The sequence below is a fragment of the Homarus americanus genome, unplaced genomic scaffold, assembly GCF_018991925.1.
Source record: "Homarus americanus isolate GMGI-L3 unplaced genomic scaffold, GMGI_Hamer_2.0 scaffold16430, whole genome shotgun sequence".
Lineage (NCBI taxonomy): Eukaryota > Metazoa > Arthropoda > Malacostraca > Decapoda > Nephropidae > Homarus > Homarus americanus.
In genome coordinates this window covers 5,124,304-5,152,103 of record NW_024729259.1, presented here as the reverse complement: position 1 = coordinate 5,152,103, position 27,800 = coordinate 5,124,304, and the positions used below count along the sequence as shown (strand labels likewise).

The window sequence follows — 27,800 nt, the reverse complement described above, 5'->3', positions numbered from 1 at the left end:
CACGTTCTGATTTTGTCTATAACAAAGCAGGCCAACCACCTACAATATGAAGCATTCGTTATCAGTTAGACTGTTCATAAAAATAGTTTGTCTCTTATTATTTAACACTATCATATATTCTTCTAACGTATATGTGAGAGTATGTACAGGAATGTACTAATACAGTATTCATTTTCCTGTGAAAATTTCTCTCATGTTTCATTGTAAGTAATAAAAGAGATGATTTCAAATCAATAAAGTGTGCACCAGTATTGGGAAGTGAACTACATAGAATAAGAGGAGATAATCTCACATTACAGTACTGTAATGTCAATATAATGTACTGTACTGTATTTAAAAAAAAAAGTGAAACTAAAGGTACTTTAAAAATTGCACAAGTACAGTAACCACAACTTGAGGAAAAAAAAAAAAAAATTGTAATATGGACAAAAAAATTAATTATGGAATATAATTATTTAAGCCAAAATATTTGCATTTTACCTTTCACAAGCACCAGAAATTGAGCATTGTAGTGGCGTCTGACAACAGTAAAGAGGGCACCCAGTGCAGTAGAAAGGAGAGTAGTCAAGGTTATGAGATGATCTCGAGTGGGTATTCCTAAAAAAGCATCTCAGAGAAAAGAATTTACGTACTTTACATAAATGGAATATCTCACGGTCATCTTGATCATCACCATTTTATGGCCATTATCCACACTTACATGGGCTAGCCATGATAACTTGATGGCATGGTGCCCCAGGTGCCATCAGGTATATTGGAAGCAAGTTTTACATTTGGAAGCTCTTACTATTGTCACTTCACTTTTACAGAGTGGGAACTGGGCATTATGTGTAGGACTTCCAAGTAGCCTCTTAGTTGGTAAGGCAAGACAGTACATTATCAAATAATTGCCTCCTTTATTAAGTGTTAATGGTGAAAACTGAAGTAAGAGTTGATCTCATTCCTATAATTCTGCATATGCCAAAATAAAGTTTACCTCTAGTGTTGTGTTTTGTATTTATAATGTTCAATCACAATAAACAGGAAGCTTATAAAAAATCACTATTAAGGTTATTTCAAATTAATATTTTACACTTTCCCCTTCATTTACCTGTTTTATTCCACATCTTTACTAGGCTAAGCAGAAATATGTCCAAGACCAAACATATATCACTTAGATAAGTACAATACACTTTTATTTTCAACAACTGGTAATTATTTTTCTCTATATAATATTATTTTCTTACTATTGCAGTACTGTAGTATTATTCTTTATTGAACCTTCTCGCTCACACAATAAGTTTTTAAATTTCTGTGACCATGACAAGTAATAATGTGGCCAATTTACCCCACAAGAATTTTTTTTTACATATTCAATATAACACTAACTTCATTATTGTTTTAGCTTTAACATTACACAGAAAATACATAGATAAGACTAAAAAGAGACTGGTTTTTTCACTCCAAATAACGAGTTCCCGGCATCATATCTCAAATATTTTTGTCATAAACCCACCAGGTATATCATAATTATAGAAGTAGAAGTTTATGAGCTTTATAACATTGACTTTCAAAAATCTATATGTCTCATAATTTGGGGAGAAAATTAAAAAAAAAATAGAAATGCCTAAAAATCACCAAAATCCAAATATATATATATATTTTTTTTCACACCTATGAGGTTTATTGTATTAAATTTTTGTGTATTGTATAATTTGTAATGTTAAGAAGGAAATGTGGTCTTAAATATCCTGTAGCACTTATGGTTATATAATCGATTTTTGAAGCTGGTGGACTGGCATTTTTCAAAGTCATGCTCCGAGACACACTCTCTCTCTCTCTCTACATTTTGTATGTTTGTTATATAGATAATGATATTGTAGGAATTATGCATATATTGTTACATACATAAATTAAAAAATTAATTTATATAAGTACCTTGTATATAAACGTACTGTATAGGCCATATAAACGATTTACATATGGTGGAGGCGGTGGTAGTGACGAGCTGCTTGCCATTCTTGCTCTGTTTTTCTAATTTTGTTTCCTTGCCAACAACACTTTCACTATAACTGCTTGATAATCCTTTGGGGTAGGAGCAGTTTCCTCGTCCCCTAGCTATTTTCTATGATAATGAACCTTGTGAGGCATGTACCATTATTGTTTGAATTAAATTAAAAATTTAAAATATTTTCTGCAAACAAATTTTTTTTTTACTGAAACTTGAAAACTAATTCACTATAAAACAACACTGTAGTCAAAACGTGTACAGCAGATGTAATGGGGAGAGTTTGACAGGAGTTAAAAAGACAGAGACATATCCTACCAGCTTGGTTGACGGGAGAAGACTGGTAAACAATTGACCCGCGCTTATGTCCACTGTACTGTACTCTACTTTCTGGAAGTTTGCCTCGTGAGATCATGCAGCTATCTATGATACATTAAAATTGATGCGATTATCTTAAAAACTTTTTTGGGGCGAATTTTTAAGTTTTATGACGCGATTCACGTCACCGATGCATTTAGTGCTACCAAATAATATAACGCGATTCATGTCATGGTGAGCGAGAGGGTTAATAGTATGTATGAAGGTGCAAGATCCCCTGCTCTGACTACCCTTGCACTATCCACTCAAACACAATTAGGCAGCCATTGCAATTTCCTTCACTACTCTACTAGCTACTCTGTAAGGTAGCTGTAACCTTGTAACCATCCTGGAAGACTCGTGTTGTGTATCAGCTATGGAAATAAAGCCCATATTAACTCCTGTAAAAAGTATTTGAATAATTACTACACCCTCCAACTACAACCAGGGTCCTCAAAAGGGTTCTCTTAAAAGTAGGAGTTACTGTACTATTTAAAGCAGGTATTAAGTCATTGTTGCATGTATAGTGTGTAAATCACCCATCACTTTGGACCACAGCAACAGTCTAACCTCCAACACTGTACTTTACTTAATATGTGTGGATATGTCTATCCTGTCTACAAGAGGCAGATATCTAATTCAGTGTTTGTCTTTGTATATGTTTAATACAACTGAGACCACTCTGAGTAATTCAGTTATTCTCCCTCTGCAAAACAGCTGGCACTGAAAAATGGACTATTGATATGGTCCTAAGGTACAATCAAGTAAGTGACAAGTGTGTAGAAACTGCTGGTGTGGCATTAACTCAATTACCTTCTGCTTTAAATGGCAACACCTATTTCTATATTCTAAAGGATAAATAATTAGTCCCAACAGCTCTATTGCAGAGTTAATCTGGTGTTAGCCCTGTAAAGCTAATATAATGAGTCATCTAGTCTGGTCTTGGTTATAAACTGGGATTTCAAGACCAACCCATCCTTTTTTTACAATTCAATAGTACAGTAAGTATTAAATTTATTTAAGTACTTATTGATACACAGTATGTTTATATAAATGCTCATGTAAAAATGGTGATTATTTACAGTATCATACCAATTTAAATATGCTGGAATTCAAGTGTAAATTTTACTTCATTAATTCAGATTTTTGGCTATTAGTGAGGATTTACTGTATACAGCATGAAAAATACTGTACACCACATTTTTCCCTAACAGATCACTATAGGATAGTTAGGTCTACCGTATGTGTAATAAAGTATGCACTATCTACATGAATATGAGGGAGACAAATGAGAATGCAATTATGTAACATATAACTTCCAACTCAATAATTACAAATAATATATAACATAAAAGCTGACACGAGGAGCAGATGAGAACAAACTACAGTAATGATAATAATCAGAACAAGACTGAAATACTGTACTGTATATCATTCTGAGCATGACTTTCACATCACATACTACAAATTTAAAAAAAAAAATATGAAAACTGCACTAAAAATAAAATCAACGACACAAAAATAAGAACACATCTGCCTCTGCATGAACATGGTAAACAAAAAAGGAGCCTCTTCATCCTTTATCATAATATTTGTACAGCAACGGCAATATCTTCATCCTCATCACACACACACACAAAAATCCTTCATTGCGTTACCTCAGATGAAGGATAACAACCAGCTAAAAAAACCCAAAAACATTAATACTAAAATAATATATAATTAGCAGTGTGTGTGTGTACTCCACTTTAGGACTTGTGTCTTAAGAATTTACAGATGTCCGTATGGTATACAGTAGTTTATCAAGCACTATACAAAATACACCTTAAACACAAACAAAACCTTGCTAACTGTCTAGAATATGTCATAACCCTTTTCCATTACGGTGGCTAAAATATCATTCATGTCTCTCAAAACTGGCCAAATGAACCATCCGAACGTATAATCTTACTAACATTACCCAACTTAATTAAAATATATTGTAAGATACTAAGTTGGGTTGGGTTGGGTTGGGTTGGGTTTAGCTGATTTGTTCTGTCTGTTTGAAAAGATGTTTTATATGATTTTTTCCCAAAACTAATAATTTTGGAAGATCCAAAGTTTCCAAAGTTTAAGACCGTTACTGTATATGATAAAACGTCAAAGGGCAGAACAACATTACTGTACTTTTATACCTGTTGATAAAATGCTAAATAATGGATGAAAAGTGACTGCTACACCATCTAGACAATTACCAAAACTTCTCTATCTATACAAAAGCATTGCAGTAGAGTATGCAAGAGTGTAAATATTAATACAAAATCACAGTGTTTATGGTTGCACACAATAGGCTTACTACAAGTGACCTTTTTTTTCTGTTCTTTTTTTTTCTATTTCAGTGTTATCATCTGTAAAACATAATGTGAGAATTCTGTTGTACAACTAAAGGACAAACGTACAAGTGTCATTAACCATACAACACCTTTTGTAAAAAAATATAATCCTGATTCTTGTGTTGATGGTATGGCAAACCTAGCAATCTTCATACTGCTGAATATATTAAAAACATTCATACACTTAACAAATATGTGCTTACCAGCTACACAAATTCCTGCAAACCATGGAAGTAAATATGATGATAAATGAACTGGCAGGATTCTTGCTTGTCTATTTTCTATCTAATACAGAAAAATAATCACCTTGCTTCAAATACATGTTCAGCCAACATTAGTGGATATGAGCAATACTGAAGCATTAAAGGTTTGGTTTCCTTATTTAATACTAAACTTAAAAAAGTAATTCTTGACCAATATTTCATGATAGGCTTCATGCTCTGACAATAAACTTATTAATACATCTTTGACATATGAACCAAATGATAGTCTAATAAGTTTCCCTGTATCATATAAGGGGTTCCAATATGTCTCAGCCAGTTTTGATCCCTTCTGCACAGTAACAATAAAACTGCGAACTACAACCATGTAACGTCACCTATAAAAGCACAACTTTTGTTCTATTATTATATACACATTCTAACTCCTAATGAAAAGATCAATGCATTAACCCTCACAGTAGAATTTACCCCATGTCTTATAAGTTATGTCATGTAACAAAAATCAAAACAATGTGGATTTTCACCAACTGAGTAGTACAGTGATTAGATTTAAAGCTTCACTACGGTAACCATCATTTTTTGCACGTAATCTTTTCCACTGAACTTCTTCAATAACTTTCAAACACTTTTCACTTAAAAACCAACACACCGTGTTTATCATCCCACCTTTTCATATTATGCATTCTTAATTATATCAATTTCTTTCTTTCTGTTCTTCAAATACTGTACAGGCACCTAAAAGAGAGACAATATAATTTTATATCCATACAAAAGAACTTAAATTATTTTAACTTCCTGCGGCTTCTTTTAACATTTACTTCATTTTTAATATGGGACTCCCAGTCGTCATAACATCTTCCTTATATTATTTCATTATCAATACCCTACTGTACTGTACTTCCTTTGTGCCGTTTCTCATAAAACTGTTTAAAATGCCTAAGGGCATTCAAAACTTCCACTTTCTTAGCATAATAAAAACTACTGGTATACCAGACAAGAGAAAATGTCTGTTTAATCTGCATGTGCTGTGTTAATTATATCATTACAAAAGCCTCACTGTGCAGTAGAGACCAAAACCTCACCATAATATAAAAGACAAGTAATTTTGAGGAACTTCACAGTGATTATTTAAATTACTCTTAATATTTATGTGGACTTACAATTTACATAATATGAAAACCTAATTATGCTTATATGGGACAGGTGCAGGCAATTCTTGATTCTATCCAACTATATTGTTAATAATATTATTACTGTACTTCTAAACATGCCAAGTGATCAGACGACCACCAGGCTACCATATTCTACCAATAAGGTTATTTCTTTGGATACAAAATGTAAGAATTTTCTGTTCTAAATACAGTTTACAAGGAATATAATTATATGCAGCAAAGAATTACCAGAACCCATCCCACATGATTTTAGGTCACAGCATGAACTAAAATAAAAAGTAATTTTTGGTTTTGATAATGAAAACAAAATAAAATTAAGTCAGGAAAAAATGTAAAAAAAACTTACCTAATTAGGCCAGGCTGACCTAGTTATTGTACATAAAGATAAGTGGCACACAAACAAAGGAGGTGTGTTGTACCATACATCAATACTAAATTGTTCATGTAAATAGTTAACCTTAACCATGTACTGTACTATAAAGGTAAAAGAGAGGTATCAGAACTGAAGTGCAACAGTATTGTGTGCAAATGTATGAGCAACATTAATGAGTTTTTTCCCAAAGCTGTGAAGCTATTATTTTCAGAATAGTATAACACTCTTACATCTTTATGCTACCTTAATAAGCATCTCATACTGGGGAGATCATCTGGTGTGAGGCTGCTTCACATGAGTAATTGTGATTCGGCATTTGTAATTACACACACAACTGTTTATGGATATTATATTGTGAGTACTGGTAACTGTAAATTTGTATGTGTGAATAAATATATCCGAGACGGTTCATGTTTGTGTTAATATTCATATACTGTACTACCGGCAATAAATGCATGAATTAATGTGTATACCTGTATGTTATTAAGTACAGACAGACCCAGACTTATGAAAGGGTTATGCTCCTAAAAAATCTCTTGTAATTTAATTTTCCATAAATCAATGAACATTTTCCCTTAGATTCCCATTATAAAAACTGGGATACTTTCCTACAAAAAATAAACTTTCCCCAAATGTCTTAAAATGCCACATAGTGCTACAAACAGGGTTTTGATGAAATTTTTTGGAATACACAATGATTATAAGTCATTAAATACTGTATGTAGTAAGTGAAGTACTGTACACTGTATACATGCAGTAGAGTAATAATTATATCCCTGTACAGTACTTAAAAAGAGAAAATGGACGAGATTGGAAACAATTGAACAGTATGAAATGTTAAGCCAAGTATAATAGTTATATTAGCCTAATAATATACTGACTGCCATTATATAACTGGAGATGTTCTCTATGGAGAGAGAGAAAACATCCACGCTTGACCCTTGAGGAGTTATTGTGTCTCCTATATTTCTCACTTTCTTTACTTGGTGCAGACACTGCAATCAGAGACACCTTGAGCTATGATGACACTGTTTCAAGCATTAAGATGGGTGTGCTCTGTAATCATTGTTTAAAAAGAGATTTTATTTTGCTTTTACAATGCCCTCAAACTCCAAAGTGATAGAACCGAGTTTAGCTGCACTGAAGGAAACAAAGTGCTTAGTGTAAAAGAAAAGGTGGAAATTCTACAAAAACTTGACTAACTGCAGTCTATGGAGAACTGGTAAATGCATAGCACTGTGATTTAGCTGTGGGATGGCTTCAAACATTTAAATGTGCTGTCTTAAAGCCACTGGAGAAAAAAATATCAGAACACAGAGGCACAAAGTCACCAGCCAGCCTGCATTTCAGCTCAGTCATATGATGCTCCACTCTCCCTCCCTTGTGCATTGCCAGCAACATCCACACCTACAAACATTTCTTCATTTCCAAATTCCACACTTCCTTTTACAACTTTACACTTTTATTGCATATAATTAGCAAATTAAATTTAAGAATACTGAATAAATTTCTTTTGTCCAATTTTCCACATATTACATGAGAATAAATGAGGTGAAATTGGACATTCAGGCAACTGGTTCAGTGACTCAAGTGAGGACTAAGATATATCTGTGTGACAATTGTAGGAGAAAGATGACATTCTGAAAGCTTATTTGTAGAATAACAACATTGTGAATGTTAGAGAATAATGAAGTAAGTAAACATACTGGTAATAATAATAAACCTACACTATTTTAACATATTTTCATCATTACTAAGGATTTTTTTTAACTCAGAGATATTGCTCGTAAATCAAAGCGTGGGCCATTTGCTTTTTCGTAACTCCATAGTCATAAATTAAATTCTCATAAATTAGGGTCTACCTGTGTATGATGTATGTGTGTGTTTATGTGTGTCTGTGTGTGTGTGTGAGTATAAATAGTTTCATAATTGCATGTTTCATTAGGTAGTAGTTCTTCATGAATATACACTACATCCCTCCCAAGTCACGATAGCATAAATTACTTTTTACCATAACTCTTAACTAGTCTTTTATAAATATATATATAAAAAACATAAAAATAATCAATAAATGCAGTAAGACATTCATTTCGTATAACAAGGTCTGTAACTACACATCATTTTCTCAATATTGATGAAAATATCTGCTGAAATTTTATTTACAAATGATTAAAAGGCCATTTATCTTTCCTATCTGGTTTAATTTTTTCCTAAGTGTCACATTTGGAATGGAAAAATATGTATTACATTTGTTTATCTAGCATTATTCACAGCAAGAAGGAAGTCACCTAACGTATGAAGAACAATCACAACCTGTCACACCCAGCTCTTGTTTGGTTTAAGATTTTCTTGATTATCTATGAGATCCTTTCATGAGCCTAAAAGTAAGGTTTCTACAACTCACAGCATTTCTGCTTCGTCGTGCGAGTATCTGCGTAACTGTGCCTGCAGTTTTTGTAGGACAGTCTTCACATTTCGTTTGCAATAGGCTTCTGCATCTGTAATTTCCAAAAATTATGTTCCGAAGCACATGGTACATTCAGTCCCTTTAGTTGAGACTGAAAGCTGCACAATTGATAAACTAATAAATATAATTACCATTTTATAATTAAAAATCTTCAGAAGTAAAAATAAAAACTAGAAATATTGAAGTGAATCCTGAGTGGCTGTATAAAAAATAGTTTTCTTAAAGCAATATAACTTTGAAATCAACTGCAAGGAAATAGAAGTCACTGTGTATTGTAAAACCTGTGAATTGCATTAAGTTAAAATTTAGTATGATATTCAAGTAATTATTCTTCAGTTAAAACACTGAAATTTTGTTTTTAATAATTTCAATTGAGAAAACTGCTAAATGTAATTCAGTTGTATATGAATATAAAAACCTAGCATGTATCAATCTATTGCAGAAAATGTGTCAAATACCTAAATCATATATGAAGTTTATTCTTAACCCTTAACCCAATAACTCTCTCTTCAGGTACAATTTTTTCCCAGCTGTGCTCCTGATACTGGACTAGCTACACTCTCTCTTAACTGAATGATTTATGCAAATTATTGTGACTGTTTTTAGATCTTTCAAGTGATAGTGTTGTAAGTGTGCCTTAAGTTTCAAGTTAGAGCCTTTCCCACTCCATGGCTACATTCTGTTAAATTGATCTTATCAGTTTTTATATTGTGTTATTATGCATGGCAAAATGTTGTGGCTGAAAAGCCTAAATGCGTAGTGGAGGATTGTATGACGAGCGTGTATCTAGAGGGCTGTGTGGTTGATGAGCGCGGTGGTGGGAGTAACACAGAGCATTGTACAGTAGTAACATGAGTGGTTTATGCACCTAATCTCTTTCTTACTGATTTCATCATTTTCAAATATATAAAATAACAATTGACTCTGTAAATATCTATTAATTTTATAATTCTACGTGTGTCAAATCTGATTACTTGAGGGCCGGAAGTCAAATGTTCACGTGCATCTGGCAGTGAGCAGCCAACGTTACCACAGAAACAGATGTACCATACCCCTACCACTTAACAACTGTCTGCCTCCACCATCCAGTGCTGCTTACCACCATCACCACTCCCTCTCCTAACTTCGTGATTGCTAATACCACTAATACAGTAAACAATAATTAGGATACAGCTCAGTGGCTCATGCATATATTATCAAATAAAATAGTACAAGCACTATAAGAAAATGTTTCCCAACACCCAGGTAAGAAACAGCTTTAGGTACACATCTTATATATTATGGTGTAGTGACCTCTATTAGAGTTCATTCAGTCAGAGGTCTATGAGTTAGGAACCTATCTCGACCTCTACATGGGGTACAAGGTATTGTTGTACTACAGAATGAGTTCAGTCCAGATCGACATAAATTTCTGAATTAAGAAAGCTCACTTCCACGCCTGTCCAGATTCAGTTTGGATTGACATCTGACGTCCAGATTAAGCGACATCTGGATAATTGGGATCTGGATTAGCGAGGTTTGTCTGTATTATCACTGATCTTAGATCATAAGCCCTGATTGTGATTTTAAATTGAGTGCCTCTATTTTGGACCTAAACAGCTTGTGGCTAATGAAACGTAGAAAAGTACTACAGTATTTGGCATCTTCAGACCAAGAGCACTTGAAATGACAGACTCCCCAGAAACATACAGACCACCATGCTTGCTCAATGTGCTTCAACAACGCAGGCTTGCTAACCCTCTCACCTTCTTCTACGCCGAAACCTAAGATATTCAAGGCGCTAATACATATATTTGAAGAATTGGCAAAAACTGTGAACGAAATTTTGAGCAGCGGTGAGGAGAATGAGACTGAGAAATGGGATAGAAGACTAGGCTGCACGTGCCTCTCCAAACCCAACTCTTCCTCCCACACTTTGACAGTCTACTGCATCACTTGGTTGACCACTACAGGAATTTCTGTGACATTCCCCAACTCCAAAAATTATTCTCTATGAGTCCATAAGACTAAAAATCCTCTACATATATCTTTTGAATATCCATTTTTGCATCTGCAGGAAAGACGTGGATTGGGAATTGCATTCTTTAAGGGGTAATATGTAAAATAAAAGTAAATCATCAGTCAATGCCAACAAACATAATTAACTACTATACTGTATAACATGAGAGTTGTAACTGATCAACTACTTTGAAGTTAATAATCATCTTTATGCATATTAAGTTTGAGATGTATACAAACAATTCAGACTGCACAGAAGAAAGTCATCCTACATGCTCACCTTTGATTATAAAGCCAGAGTCTTTTATTGTCTTCGATTCAGTTTTCCAAATCCAGTAGATGTGGAACATGACAGCAGTGAAGAACTGGTTGAGCACATGCCTCACGTTGCTACGACTATTGCATTCTCTGAGGAAAAAAGGCGTCATGAGTAGGTTTTAATTTAGTTTTGAGAATATTTCAAGCAGTCGTGATGGATGTCGGAAGAGGCAACTGCGGAAATACAGATATCATGTTTTTTTTCTTAAATAAACAAGCAGTCTAAACAGATACAGTACATGTTTAGAAATATCTTTGAACTATTTTACTTACAAAGATATTATTGATACATTGCACATCCTTAGTATTATAAATTCAAATTCAAAAGACAAACCTATATCACTGGAGAAGCTGTTTTACCTAATATTTTTAAATTTAGACATTCAAGCCCTGAATATGTAGCAGCAAAATCATAATACAGTTCAATGAACTCTGAATGATGATTTGGCAAAAAAAAAAAAAAAAAAACTTTGCAAGATTATTAACCCTAATGACTGAGGCTACTGTGACAAGGACTGCCACTGAAAACGAATCTAAGAAAAAGGTTCAACCCATTTAGTTAAACACTAAACCTGCTTAAGCTGAATTTTACCTGTACTCAGCTTACAGTGATTAATATCAAAGTTATTCAGTACTGCACTTATGACTATGATGGTATAAAATGCTAATACAAGGTATATGAGCATTTTTGGGGGAAGGGGGGTGGGGTGGGGGGGGGGTCCTTTTCTAAAATCATTGTTGAAGAATGAAATTAGAGAAAACATACTCTGAGCCACCCTGTATGAAATGAATACAGTGCCCTCCAATTCTCGGTTTATGAATGTTCAGTCACCTGCACACATACAAACCCATTATTATTATCACTATATTATGAGTCACAACCGCACGCCACACCATAAACACCCCCACATCTCTCAATACTCACCCCTCTTACCATATCAATAATCGTCTTACACTACCACCTCAATACCATCTTTATACTCACCCCAATACACTCACCTATTTATTATATATCATACAGTACTTGTATCACTCACGTTACTTGTACAGTAAGTTCTCGCTTAGCGTCGGGGTTACGTTCCGGAAAGCGCGACGTTATACGAAACAACGTTAAGCGGATCAATTTTCCCCACAAGAAATAAATAAAATATGGAAGTAACGTTCCCCAGCCTCCCGTTGCCCCATGAAATACAATACATACACAGAAAATCATTGCCATTTCTATAGAAAATAGTGCATACATATACGACTACTAAGTTTGTATTGGTACTCACCGATGGGCGGAGGTGGTAGAGCGAGTGTGTGGTGGGTAGTGAAGCAGAGGGGGCAAATGGCGGGAGGGGAGGAGTGTGCCGAGAGAAGGGGAGAAACGAGGCGGGAGCGGAGGGGGGTGGTGAATCACTAAGAGTCTGTGCCGAGCCGAGAGAGTGTAGCAGGGACAGGCGAGAGAGGGTGATGTGCTGTAGAACATAGTCCATAACGAAGCAAAACGACGTAGTATCAGATCATCGGGACGTTATACAAATTTTTTATCTCAAAATTTTAGCAACGTAGTACCGAAACAATGTTAAGCGGGACGACATTGAGCGCGGACTTACTGTACATACAGTGTGCTTGGTGTTTTAGAACATACACAGTACGTCCTCTGACTTTCATTTAATTTTTAATTTTGCCACTTAGAGCGGCTAGTTTATTGTGCACTCCAACCTTATTCTGTGAGCGGTAGCGCAAAAGGATTGCAGAGTAGAGTTCACAAAGGGTCATAATAATTAACCCCCGTGGTCAGGATATTATGGCATTGAATGTTATACAGTATTTCAAATAAATTCCTTGTTTAGTTCTATACATAAAGGGTAACTCATTCACAACTCATGCAGTTGCAAATAAGGAGTGTGAGGCAGTGTGTCTGGCTGCACACTTTGTTATTCACATTTGCATCAGCGGTATTCAAGCACATTGTGTGTTTGGTTCTATACATGGGAACTGATATAGCTACTAAGTGCAAAAAAGTGGATGCAGTCTTAATATGTTGGCTATCTTGCCATTAGAGATAGAGTGTTGTGCCATTTCACACACAGACTATAAGGGTTAAAGGGGTTATTGAGCATCATTATACAGCAAGAAATATGAACCAATTTATTTTGCATGACTCACAATGTAATGTGATAAATGGATTAGAAATTCCATCCTTATATACCAGGGATAAAAGAAAAATGATAAACTTACTTATTTAAATACCCTTCTCGAAGAGTTTGCAGTGATATCCTTGTGACATTAATTGAGAGCACCATAAGTGGGAACTGAGAATGTTGATCATGACTCAGACAGAATATGTCCCGAGCCAGAGGCAGCAGAGGTTCGTGGGTTAACAAATAGAGAGCCTGAACCAACCCAAGCAGACCAACACCTCGCAAGTCGGTTGCAGGGTCAACACCCTGAAGGGAATAAAGTTAAAAAATAATATCATACACTGTATATGAGCACATCAGTCACCAATTAGTTATTCATATCACAAAAGGAACAAATCTACTTGATACATTACAGAGACATCTTCATTTCCATTTTTAATGGAAGCTATATAGAAAATAATATGTGACCTTTGGGAATGACTTCTGCTCAGGAGTTTCAACAGAAGAAGTCATTCAACAAATTAGTTTTTTCCACTGAAATTCATTAAACAAACAAAATCACGTTTTTTCTTTCTTTTTATTCATGTTCAAATTTCTTTTCATACAAATTGTCTAAAGTTCATTCCCTAGTGACAGTTGTTTCCAACATGTCATCATCAAAATTACTCAGAACAATCAGTGTCTCCCCAAGGCTACAACTCTTAACCTAACCAAATCTAGACTGACATTCTCTCTACATCATTTGTGAATATCATTTGTGTAAAAATGAAAGCTCATAAAATAAAAAATCCACTTATTCATCATCATTAAATCGCCATTCACATTGTTAAAAATAAAAAATAAATAAGAACTCGCACAATAATGGCCTATGTTTTTCCCAGAGATAGATTTATCTTTTTGGGAAACGGTGCTATCCTACCTGGAATCCAATCACATCCCAATGACTGCCAAAGCGAGGACAATCAACCTTGGTTCCAGTGAGGACTTTGTACACAGTTTGTAAAATCTGGAGGTGGATTGGTTCACTGTTATCAAACTGACCTGCAATAGAATTAGCAGTATGTAAGTCTGGGGGATGATATTAATGCATGGCTACTTGCCTTTAAAATATATTGTCTGCACAATACATCCTGTGTCAATTCAAGAGAGATAAAAATAATCAATACAAAACTACGAGGCTTCATGACAGAATTAAAAATAAGGGTGTAAAGGAATTTACAATTCTCAAAGAAATAAAAAAATAAAAAATACTCACATTGTGCAATTGCAAAGAGTAAGTTCCTCTCTTCCACAAGCTCAGCTTTCAATTTCTTGGGTCCAAATATTGTCCGAAAGAGACCATTTACTCCTCTCTGTTCTAGTGTTGGTTTAATGGATCCCTGAAAAATAAATAAGTATCTCAAGTATCCTCTGTACTCATTTCAAATGCATATTAATATGAAACCATAAAATTCTAATTTCAAAATTTTTTACTCCTCTAAAAAAAGAAAACAAATGTTTTAAATTCATTATTATATTTGAACATAAAAGATGTACAGTATACTGTACTATACTGTATACAGCAATATCTCTGTTAGCCGGAATCCCTCAAATCCGAAACTCTCCGATGGCCGGAATTGAAATTTTCTCGGAAAATCATTCCCAAAGAAGTAATTTTCTGGAAAATTCCGGCTTTGGAAACGATTTTCCGAGGGGCACATTTTACAGAAAATTCAGAGAGAATTTTCCCGATCCCCAGAAAATTCCGGGGATGGGGGAGTTTTTTCCGAGTTTGAGAGATGAATATACAGTATATTATAGCGGGCAATTTCTGGAACTTCCGAGAACATTTTTCCGTTACCCAGAAAATTCTGGGAATGAGGGATATTTTTCCTGCTTTGAGAGAGTTGTCTCGTTACCCGGAAATCTCTCATTCCTGGAAGTGCTTTGCACTAATTGTTCCGGCTAACGGGGATATCGCTGTATTATGTTATCACTCACAGCTGTTTGTCGTCAGTAGTTAATTAATGTTTAAAACTTTAAACTGATATTACAAGCCATCAGAAGATGTCTGAAACAATGTTATAATTCATCAGTACCGGATTGATTATACTGTATATAGTGTACAGTGTCAGCATTAGTTGCTTGAGATATACAAAGACCTAACAAAAACAGGCTTATTTCTGCACAGGCCTCCGTCAATTTTATCTTTTTAGCCTAGGCTACTTACCTGATAGAGCATGACATTTGCATAGCCTATGAATATCTAACAACATACTGTACTGTACAGTACTTTATTTGTATATTGTAGCCTACATATCCTACTTTATATAACGTTAATGTAGCCTAAATACATCTAACACTATTGGACATATATATCCTACAACACAGAATGTTAGTACAGATACTATAAATATTATAAACAAGCACAGAAACTACAGCAGACTCCAAAGCAGTCTCTTCCTGGGTTGGCTGAAAAATTTACGGAATGGTAGACTTGGTCTGGTCTCACAGTTATTGTTCATAAAACAATTACTTGCAGTATGTGTAATTGTGGAACACTGAGCACTCAACAAATATTTCACAACATTTCACATTCTCAAACTGGCATAAAACAGAGCAATTTGAATAGGGACAAGGAATAGTAATAGTTATGGCCAGGAGTTGGAGTATTGATTGCATTCAGATAGTATGTGACAGGAGAGTTGCGGTCAGGAGACGGCCGATCATTAAACTGTAAGTGACCAATTGTAACTTGGGTATGGGGTATGACTATGTTGCTATAGTGAATGATCGTATCACAACACATTATAACCTGTATTTCTGGAGTAAATGTACAAAATTAAAGATTTCAAAAATTAAGCAAATTGTAAGATAAAACAAGAATTAGTCAATATTCACCATTACATGACTCATATCTTGACGAGTGAAGAAATCCCACACTTCATCAAAATCTGTGTGGGGAGTAATTTTCACATTTGGTGGTAAGCCTTGAGGAGATTTTGCAGGAGATTTTGCAGGTGAGGATGATGATCTATCAATATATTTCTTGGGACTTTTATGGAAGTCCTCCTTGTGTGGGGAGCGGAGTATTGGCTCCACACACTGAACAGCCTCCCATTCCTCCTGCGCTGCAGCAAAATCTTCATCTTGGCTGTGCACATAAAAATAGTTTCAGCTACAGGTAAACAAAATTGACTAAATTTACTGATAAAGAAATTTAAAATAATTACCCCTAAAAATATATCTTAAAAGAGGAAGCACTGTACACTGTACTATCGTGCACTTCAATACCTTACAATACTCATCCATAACACACTTTATCACCTGATGTTACTCCAATTTGTACAAGCTATGCAACTAATTCTATTCAGCCATTCCTACATTTCATAATTTGACTTAACAAATCTGAGGTACTCCTGCGTACCCTATGCTATAACTAAGTTTAATTTACAGTATAGCAAGGTTTCAATAGTCTTAGGCAGAGCAGTGCAGTTACCCAAATTAATCAACTCGCACATCATATGGATCTAAGACAATGCAAAATAAAATGAGCCAACCATTCCTTTCTTGTAGTGATATAAATTACAGTAGTATTATTTACGTACCTTACTCTATCTACACGGCTCGCCCCATGACTCTTGTTCTTTCGGTTCCTTTCGGCAACATCTACAAATTCAGACGGTGGTTCTTTTTGATGCAAACTTTCTAACATCTGAAACATTCCAAATTATGTAAGATTACATCATACTATTTGTATCCAGTATGGTTTAGTATCCCATTACTGACTAATTTTATTATTTGTTTCTGCCAACTACACAATCTCTTTACTATTGACTGAAAACTCCTGTTTGGTACAATATTATTACTTGTGAATAATTTTGAGCCCAAGAAAATTACATATATAAAGATGTATTTCTGTTAAGTAACTTAAGACTCTTAAAGTGTAACAACAATTACTGAAAATGATAATGTCATGCTCCCAAAATTTGGAATTAAGTGTGTAAGATTATTTTTAAAACTTCTGCTTAGGCATGCATAGACTGTTAGTGACTATACCTTAAAATTTAAAGTTTGAAGCTTTGGTTAATGGTGTTTCTTGATTAAATGGTGAATACAGGTATGCCAATAGCTGTCCCAAATTGCCATGTTACAGCAAGATTCTGCAAAATTGATATACAGTATATCAAGTACAGTATACAAGCAACTGCTACAAAACCAACTGATACTGGTTCATACCAAGTCCTTGTACAGTACAGTACAAAGACAACAACTCTATGTAACATAGGCAATACTTAAGGTCATATAGCTTGAGCATCACCCCATTTCCACTCATAAACATTATGTATTAGAACCATTACAAGCATTAAAAACAACAATGAATTCTGGGATGGTTAAGCAATCAGGGAAAAATTGTTACCTTGTTATTTGATGCTTAAACTGTACAAACCTAAGCCAGGATATCCAATTAGAGTGCTCTGGGTTACAGCTGAGCAGAGGCAATCACACACTTCATATTAATTCTAAACTTTTTGTTACTTTGCAAAACAGAGCCTTTAGAAAGTGTCTTAATTAATTAAAAACTATTGTTACAATGAATGTGGCAGGAGTAATGCAGAGGAGACAACTGCAACATCTCTATTTATTACAATGTCTTTCCTCTGCTCCCACATGCATGGAGTAGATCAAGAGAAGACACAAACCTCAAGCAAGTAGGGAAGAACGGGAAGAAAAAAGATAGATAGTATTAACAAGAAAAGGCCAAAACATTTCTATACTTCTCTGTATACAGTAGAGTATTGTCAACTTGCATATGAATCACACCAGTACAGTACTAAACTATGAACAGTAAATCATCAATCCTGTAATTGTTTGTAGTTACTGCTTTGTTGTAACCCAATGTGTATTTTAAACAAAGTCATTCAGATCATTCACACTATTATATATGACACAACTCCACTGTACATGATGCATAACAATTATCTGATCAATTTCCTCTGCATACTTTAACTGTCAAAAAGAATATATTCAGAAAATCTTCTTAAAATCAGCATTTATATTTGTTTTAATTTTGATATTACTGTAGTCTTACTAATTTGTTTATTATTTCTTTCAACTAGAGTTAATTATGAATTATAATTATCCTGTACAGGTAATAAAAAATAACCAATTAACACTGTGTATTACAAAACATTGGCAATAATCAAATATTGTAGGAGGATTTATTCTTAATAAATTGGTTAAATGAATGACTGACAGAATTAATTACTTCACATACAGTCAGTGATAAGGAGGATAACTGTGTTCCTTTGCGAGTTGGTATTTGAGTGGAAATTTATCAGTAAATTTTCTTCACAATTAATAAGAAATTAATGTTTAAATCTCAACCACCAGAAATTCATAACCTTACTCATAACAAAAAAGTCCCAGACAAAACACGTTGTCTCTACTGACGGGAACCAATATTTTGCACAATTGTATACCATTTACACAATAAAACAGATGACCAAAAAAACTAAGTAAGATTTTCCCCTTTAAATGAAATCCATGAAACACTATACATTTGTGGTACTTTTGCTAATGTACAATTTGCTTTAAAATGTCCAATAGAACCAACAGCAGCACCCCTAGTTGTAAAAGAGACTGGGCATATTACACACGTGGGTTAGCAGCAAAAATCTGATGGCAGTTGTTGGGTAAAACCAGTTCAGGATGTCCCCACTCCTCTACAAACCCAGGGCATCAGCCCAGAAAATGCAGCAGAGACCAGGGGATGGGCACAGTTCTGGTGACCCAGTTACCATCAGGAAGGTTGAAGCAAAGTTATACTATTGCCCTTTCTAACACCAACCTACAGGGTGGGAACAGCTGGCAAGACAGGGTCACAACTCCCTGAGGTGATCAAAAATTATTAATCAACAATCAATCAATAATTGGGTCATTTGGTCATACAGTACAGTACAAACAAAACAATCATCACAATGAGTAAATATACCTACAACCTATGCTATGCTTCACTGACACCTTACAGCTTTCTGTGTTACTGTCCAAAGTACTTGTAAGTAGCTCTAAGCTTTTCTGATATCTAAATATATATATATATATATATATATATATATATATATATATATATATATATATATAATATAATATACAAAGAGTTCTTTCATTAATCAACACAGCAATTATATCACATACAGTATAACAGGAATTATAAAGAATTAGTTGAAGCGATTGGTAATTTACAAGTAGGAGTTAATTTAATTTATATAAAATCAACAGAAAAGTAGCTAACAAGATTCAATCAAGAAACTAATGCTTGCTAAGCATAAAGCCTTATTTTGAAACAGCTGAAAGCAGGTTATGTGTGCCACAAAGCAGTAAAATACTTAAACAAATACTAATATGATTGTTAAAATCAAAACCAAAGTACAGTACTTTAACCCATGTACAGATGTAAAGTACAACTCTTCCTCACTTTGCATGAACTCCAGTACAGTAGTTACGACACAATTTATTAATTTTGTATAAAAATATACACTGCCAGAGATGAATGGCCAAGGTCTGTGCTTCTGCCAATGTAAATTTCAAAATGTATGCCAAGAAAAGCATTGTTGGAAACATATGTATCATAGGAGTGTGATTACTATACAGGGGGGCCAGACCTACGAATGTCCGACTTACAAACACCCGCTGATACGAACGAGGTCCCATAAAAGCACATCAGACATCACATTATGCTTGCAATATCTTTCCAGGAAGAAGTACTTCCCTGTTTGATAGCTACCTACTACCTACGTATTTTTAGCTTTCATTTCCTGTATTTTGTCATTCTATTTCTTCTTTTCTCTTAAATTAAGTGATTTTTTAAGTATATAGGGACTTGGGCTATGATATAGTGGGATTTTAAACATTGTTATGTAAGTACAGTATGCACATAGGGTATATGTTTCAAGTAAAGTACAGTGACCCCTCGGTTACGAACTCAATCCGTTCCAGAAGGTCGTTAGTTAACCGAAAAGTTCGTTAACGAAACCATTGTTTCAATGGGTTTTTGGTAATGGTTCCAACTCACCGAAAATTTCCTAAATTCAACAAAAATGGTAGAAAAGTTCACTTACTTTGAGGTGTGTATGTAGAAGGCTCCTGGATGATGATGATGATGATGGGAATTACAATGGGGTGGAGGAGAAGGAAGAAGAGAAGGCATTGGGGTGGAAGAGAAGTCACCCCATGGCACCATTTCACCCATAAAATTTTAGTTCTCTTGGTGTATTTCAAGATTATTTTCTTTAAATCAACACTGTACTGCATTATATATTGTCAATATGTAAAATATATTTCAAAATGACCAATAATTTGCTTGGAAACACAGAAAAAAGCGTTTAGTTGAAGAGAGTCTCAAGCAAGATGTTACCTCCAGTGAAAACAGAGAGACTAACGCCTGTTTGCTGTGTTAAGAGGCTGGATGCTGCGCTTTAAACTAGTCACTTTACCTTCAATTATGTTCAATAATTGTTAAAATGACTAAAAAATTGAATATTAAACTTTTAAAATTATTGAATAGTATAAACTTCTTGATATTTACTAAAATAGTTAGGAATTTAAGCCCTAGAACCGATTAATGTATTGGCGGACTGATACTTAAGCTGGTTGCCCGGCCAGTGCAAGCGAAAACATGTTGAGGTCGGTTCGTAAGAAGTTCGTTAACCGAATTGAAGATCCTTATGGAAGGCAGTTCGTTAACCGAAATTTCGTTAACGAGCGTTACCGTTAAGGGTCACTGTACATTTTTTGACTAAAGAACATCTGTAGGAATGGAACTCGTACATAATCCGGGGACTGCTTGTCGTCTGTTTACTCTAACTTTGCAACTGAAACCTAGGGTCAGTTTGTAGCAAGCCAGCTCATTGGCTGGCAGACAGACATGTGAAGAGTCACTACAGTTCTTAAGTATTTAAAACTTACTGCTGTGCTCTATTTGTTTATAAATTAGTTAATCACTTGATTGAGAATAATTATTTCCAGTTCTGGAATAACCAGAGGTATAACTTAACCCTTTCACTGCGACTGTATCGTATATGATCATGTGGTTTAAAATTGGAGTGCGCACCTGACGAGCAAAAATGTGACTGCATTATACGTAAGTATTTTTCTACAAAGTGGAAATATGTAAAATGAACCCGGCAAAAAATATAAAATAAAATTTTCATTATACTGTACTTGTATAATAGAAATATATAGACAGAATATATTTTTTAAAATGTCCGCACACAGGATATCCTGATTAATTAAAGACGGTGCAGTGAAAGGGTTAAGACACCCAGACCTACTAACACCACCCCCATAAGGTGTGGAACAACTCCCTCCCCTCACCCATCCAAGCAAAGACTACGCTCCCTTCTTTTAAATCATCTCTTTAAAGATATCTATTGTCTAAGTATTAATATTTTTGTAACAGTTACTTTACTGTACCATCATAACCATTATATCATAATTGTCACACAGATAGAAATTACCATTGCAATAATTATACTGATACAGTATTGTGTGTGCCTTTGTTTCACCTGAACACAACCCCTGCTGTATTTGCTTCCACTCACTTATCAGATTACAGTGCTGTACTGTATATCAACTCTACTGTAAAATATGCATATATTTATAATATACAGTACTGTTAAAAGTAATAATAAATAAATATACATAAAAATAAAAAAGATCTAATCTTGGTAACATTTTCATATGTATTTACTAACACCATGATATGTATACTAATCCAGAGGACACAAAATGTTATATAACAATTCATTAAGATAAATGCACACTAAATATCACGTGCCACTAGGACGGCTCAGGCTCGGCCATGTCAATACAGTATTGTTATTATTGTCCACTCTGTATCTGTATTTTACTGGCTAAATAATCTGTTTCAATATCAGTATCCAAGTTAAAAATAAATATATATACAGTATTTGGATGACTTAAGAGAGGGCAAGCTGCAATGCCCACAGCCAGTAACTCTTGACTCACTCCCGGGCTAGTGTATCAACTAATTATTTTGATTCTCTACTAGTAAATATTCCATTTGTATGATTTTATATTGTAAATTGTTTTATCTTAGGTAACATATACATGTATTGTGTATACATTTGAGAGACAGCAATATGCAAACCACATGCAGAGTGAGGGACAGTTGTATTATAAATGTGACAATGCAAACCCAAAGCTTCATTTCACACACAAAATCAATAAATCCAGAAAACCAATCTTATGACTGAAGTTGAGGAAAGGAGACCGTGTATTGTATCTACCAAGTCTTCAGATCCCACCCCAGGCTTAACACTCAATAATAACAGCTGCCACTTTTTAAACAATCTGTACACTTCTCCCATTGCAACCATCGCCCTTGTTTGGGGGATCAGAGGCACTGGCTACGTCTTAGGGAATGAGAGGTAAATGGGTGTTGGTGCACATTGACCTATGTAACTCAATCTTTTTTTTGTCCACTGTAAGCCAAACTGGACTTCCTTTCCAGAAACCCATTACAGATAAAGACCCTTGAAACCAGATCTCAGAAAACAAAAGATTCTGGAAAACTGGACATTTTCTTCCCTGGCCAAATCAAGTTTTGCCTCTACACTCACACAAAACTCAAGTTGAATATTGGTATTATCACTTATATAACAAAATACCGATAAGGAAAATTTGTTGCATGCATATACTTTAGTAACTGAGTATTATTCACCACAAAACCTCCTGAATCTTACGATCCTATTTTGACATCTCATCTCATGGGCCAAACATCAACCTGGCTTACAACCACTATTCTCTATGGATAGGCTGAGTTATGTACACCATCAAATCTAGCCCAAATTTTGACATACTATGGGTAAAGCCTGGCACTACAAACTGGCAGCTGACTGAACAGTCATCTGGATTTTTAGCACCAATTGGAATGTGATAGAAAGTCTACAGTTTGTCATTTTAACAATATGCAGGAACGATGTAGCATTATATAATACTCCCCAAGTGTTAATCAGTTTTAGGGAGACAGCTGGACTGAGGTTATTCCTAGAAATTCAACGTGGTTAAAGGTGACTGAGAGAGGGCATTGTGCTGGTTACTGTACACCATGACTCATTCAGCTCCCATCCATAGGTGGTAACTGTAATATCTGATTTTCCTCTTTTTAATGGCAATGGCAGTGACAGCAGATACCCTTAATGTTTAATTAATGCCAACTGTTAGGTTAAGTCTAGGTTTGCATCTGTAAACAAGATATAAAGCTCAGTCATATCCTCAACTTAACCTATTTCAATGTCTTACCTTTCTAAAATTAATCTCTAGGAATCATTTTAGGTGAAAAAGTCACTCCCTATCTCCAATTTCAGTAACAATTATAATGCCATAAAATGGGAAAACATTGGAAATGTCATGTAACAAATCTAATTGGAGTTCACAATGACTGGAAAACTTCTATAATCATTGGAAAATCTAGAAAATTTTCTTTACACAAACAGTACAATTTGATAATATTGTAAGAGAATAAGAATGTTACAAATTTATGATGGGTTTAGATGATCTGGATATTGATGTATTCTCCATCATGCAGTCAAAGAGCAATGTGGTCCTTAAATAATTATCTTCAACTGGTATATACTTGTACTGTACTAGAAACATTAGTGCTTCAGGACTTGAGAGAATTAGGAATTACATTGATTGATTTTAATTACAATGTCCTGCTTATCACTGCACTGAATGCAGTACAGTAAGCATTGTTTGAACTCCATTGCATTAACCTTTTTTCCAGTTAATAAAATTAGTTCCAGGTAATGTTCTGCTGCCCCAAGAAACCTTGTCTTTCTCAAGCATCAAACCCCAACAAGTTGGGCCATAAAGTACATGCTGAGTGACCTCACGTCATTACTCTTGTAATAAAGCCTCTGATGGTGCTATTCCTACATGTGTCATGGATCCACATAGTAACTTTCCAATTTGTTTAAAATTCAACACCTGAGCTGTGAACAAGGAGTTTTTAGCCTCAGGTGAAGGGATGAACCCTCAACTCCTTTTGGATGTAAAGAACTCTAGGTATGTGTCTATTAAAACTGATAACTTTAATGCTGGAGTGACCGTCTTGATAAAGTCATCAACGAATATCATGTGTTAAATTCTTTGATTAACATAATAAATTTAGTAAATTTTAAATTGTGAAAACATAAATTTCTTCAAATGTGAAATAACATTGACTGGCTTTGGTATACAGCAGTTCCATATACTGTACAGTAGTAAGTACTGTAATATAATTTTCAATGGCAGCTACATCATTTGTACAGTACAGTATTTAGGTAATACAGTAGTAATTTTGGTGTCACCTACCCGAAGGGAAGCCGATCGTACTCTACAACCAAGGCCAAACGTGTTAGCTTGATGTAGTTCTCCTGGTTTTCCAACTTCATTACAGAAGCCTTTTAGATGGATAATGTCTTCTATATGAGCACCAGTGGAGTAAGATCTACTACGTTTTGACATCCTCACTTCACTTGCTGATGGACTGGAGTCGACACATTTTCGTTTCTGCAGATAAGTTAGCTGAGTTCGGTTGTAGTTGTCTCTACAGGTCTTATGCCACTTTGCCTTGTGGTTTGCCAGTGTAGTGCTGACTCCATATCCTTCGTCGAGGCGGTCTAGTTTCATGGATTCTGGTAATTCCCCAATCCGATGGAAACTATTCAAGTCATCTGCAAGAGTACTGTATCCTACAACTGCAACTTTTGGTTTAGAATCAGCTAGACAAACAAGTTTTTTATTACTAAACTTCTGGCAAAAAATGCAAAGTGACCAATCTGTAGCCACAACATTTGCAGAATAGGTAGATTTATCTTTAATACTTCTTCTTGAATATACTTTAAACAGACCACCAGCCTCCATTGTACTGTCTATTGTACTACTTGTACCAGTACCATTTTGGTCAACTAGTACCTCAAGACACAAAGCTCTTTTGCCTGGAACAGTAAGGTGTTACCGATTCACATCCACTGCAATCTGAAAGACATAGAATTATAAGCCTATGATTAAAAGTCCTTGAAAGCTAACCACATAAAGTAGGGAACACAGCATTCTATCCTTTACAATTTTCACTCCATACAATATGTATATTATATTGTTGGGAGCTTATAGTACAGTACATATATTATGAAATAGTTACCCATATTACAGTTTTCATCTTTCATTTATCAATGTGTTTCTCTTTTACAGATACAGATAGGTGCTGACTCACTCACAGTCAGCAAGTTGTCCATACACAGCTGTTATTGATCAATTAGTTCAATAACTTATGCTATACATTACATAACTCGGTCTATTTATCCTTTATGTCTTGGATATCCTGTACTATTTTTCCTACATACCGATAATAATAATCTCCGCACCGTTTGACAATTTGGTTGCTTGAAACATACTGGAAGCAATATAAATTAAGTTACAACTGCAAGTTCATAATGTTGAAGTTCATGATATTCTGAATACAGTACAGTATGAAGTTTGTGAAGTCATTAGTTTACAAGGTTGCCAGGAACCCAATCCCATTAACTCACATGACTATACTATACAGTACTCTATTGTACCAAACCCAGTCACTACCACCAAAAATATCTACCTCTGCCTTGTTACACATGAGTATAATGGTCATTCAGCAATAAAAAAATTATGGGAAATTTTTAATGGCGTCACCTTTATTGGTGAGCTATCAGGTGGCTAGGAAGGTAAATATTCAGTCTACAGTATGGGGTCCTCATTATAAGGGACCCTAAAAAAACAAAAAACACTCATAATGAAACCACTTATATAGGGGAATTATTATGAATTAATAAGAATAGGGTCTAATCGAGACTATCACTTTGTGACACTCATAAGGTTTAATTTGATACCTTTTAACATTTATATATAGTACAGTACAGTACCTTAGAAACATTTGACTACACATGATTTTATGAAATTAATTAACTTTATAACTTACATACGGTACTTAAAGTTGTTTGGGGTCAGTGTGTTGATGTGACGCAAGCTACCTAACCACGTACTTGTACGCTCATCTCAGTGAAAGTGGTTCACTGAAACACTCACCACTTTCCTTTCGACATGTAACTTCTAATTTCACGTCCACCCTATAGTAACTACGCTTCCTTTTAGCCACTACACCACCTTGTTTGGTTTGGAACTGATGGCTACAAAAAATAGTCCACCACTGTCACCAAAGGCACAACAAAGTTGGTAATTGTAGTTCTTTGAGCACTTCAAAATAATGGTAGGCAGGCAGGCGGGAATTTCAATCGCTCAAAAACTTGTGTTCCCAATATTCGACAGATTTCAGCTTTAGAAGCTGCTTAACTATGGGGCTCTCCTAATGTATAATCTTAAAAAATGAGCCCCTAACAGAATCAAATAGCAAGTTATTTTCACGTAATACAATTTCCTTGAAAAGTTTTCCCTTGTCTTGATTCTTCTTCCCTGTTTGATCTATACTTTATATGTAATTGTGTTGGGTAATAACCGAAGACTTACCTGACGGCGATTTTGCATAGTAAATGATTATAAAAATGGCGCAATTTCACTATGTTTTATAGAGGACACTGTCGTAGTTCGTACAATTTTTGGCTTTGTTTTTTAATAACCCTACCCTAACCTAACCTAACCTAACCTAACCTAACCTAACCTAACCTAACCTAACCTTACCCTAACGTAACCTAACCTTAACATAAAACCTAGCATAACTTAACACCTGTTGCATTACTGCCAAGAAGATAAAGTAGTGCACACCTTAGTTACTTAAATATCTACCGAGTACTAAACGAAGCATTTGCACAAGAATATAATAAGAAAATAAACACCAAAACAAATAACTCGTCAGTGGGTCAGTCGTCAACATTAGCCTTTGGTTGCTGCAGATTTTGGCCCAAATTTTCTGATTTCATTGATGCTCGAAGCCACCCCCCAGACTGTCCAGAGAGGATCTAACAGGTACAGTACAGCCAATTTAATTAATACTATTGTCTGAAGTCACCCCAGATGGGTTGACTTCAGACATCATTAAACCTCCAACACTGCCTGAAGTCACCCTGTCTTATGGTACCTTAGCATTACAGCTACTAAATCACAAGGAAGACACAAATACAATTACTATATACCTACTTAAACCCTCACAGGACCCACCCAAAGTAAATTCTCTTGATAATAATAACAACTATCATACCATAATGACTTAGACAGACGGTACCATCACACGGGTCTTCCTCATCTAGCAGCCAGGGAGAACATCTGTGCTGGGCCTCACACACAGACACAGACACTCACTCACATAGCATAACTGAGGATGGTGGTAGACTGTGGTAGAGGGTGGTAGGTGAGGTGCTGGCTGGGTGATGCACA

At 35.0% G+C, this 27,800-nt stretch overlaps 1 protein-coding gene across 1 annotated transcript; it reads right to left on the bottom strand.

Moving 5' to 3' along the window:
• Positions 1-325: 325 nt before the first annotated feature.
• Positions 326-25,923, bottom strand: LOC121866454 (ELMO domain-containing protein 3-like). The gene is made up of 8 exons (XM_042366134.1): positions 24,753-25,923; positions 16,982-17,088; positions 16,275-16,527; positions 14,650-14,773; positions 14,314-14,435; positions 13,492-13,700; positions 11,228-11,355; positions 326-8,980 (listed from the first exon to the last, which is right to left on the bottom strand). Exons 1-8 carry the CDS (start codon positions 25,302-25,304, stop codon positions 8,883-8,885), a joined length of 1,593 nt encoding a protein of 530 aa, XP_042222068.1. The 5' UTR covers positions 25,305-25,923; the 3' UTR covers positions 326-8,882.
• Positions 25,924-27,800: the final 1,877 nt, after the last annotated feature.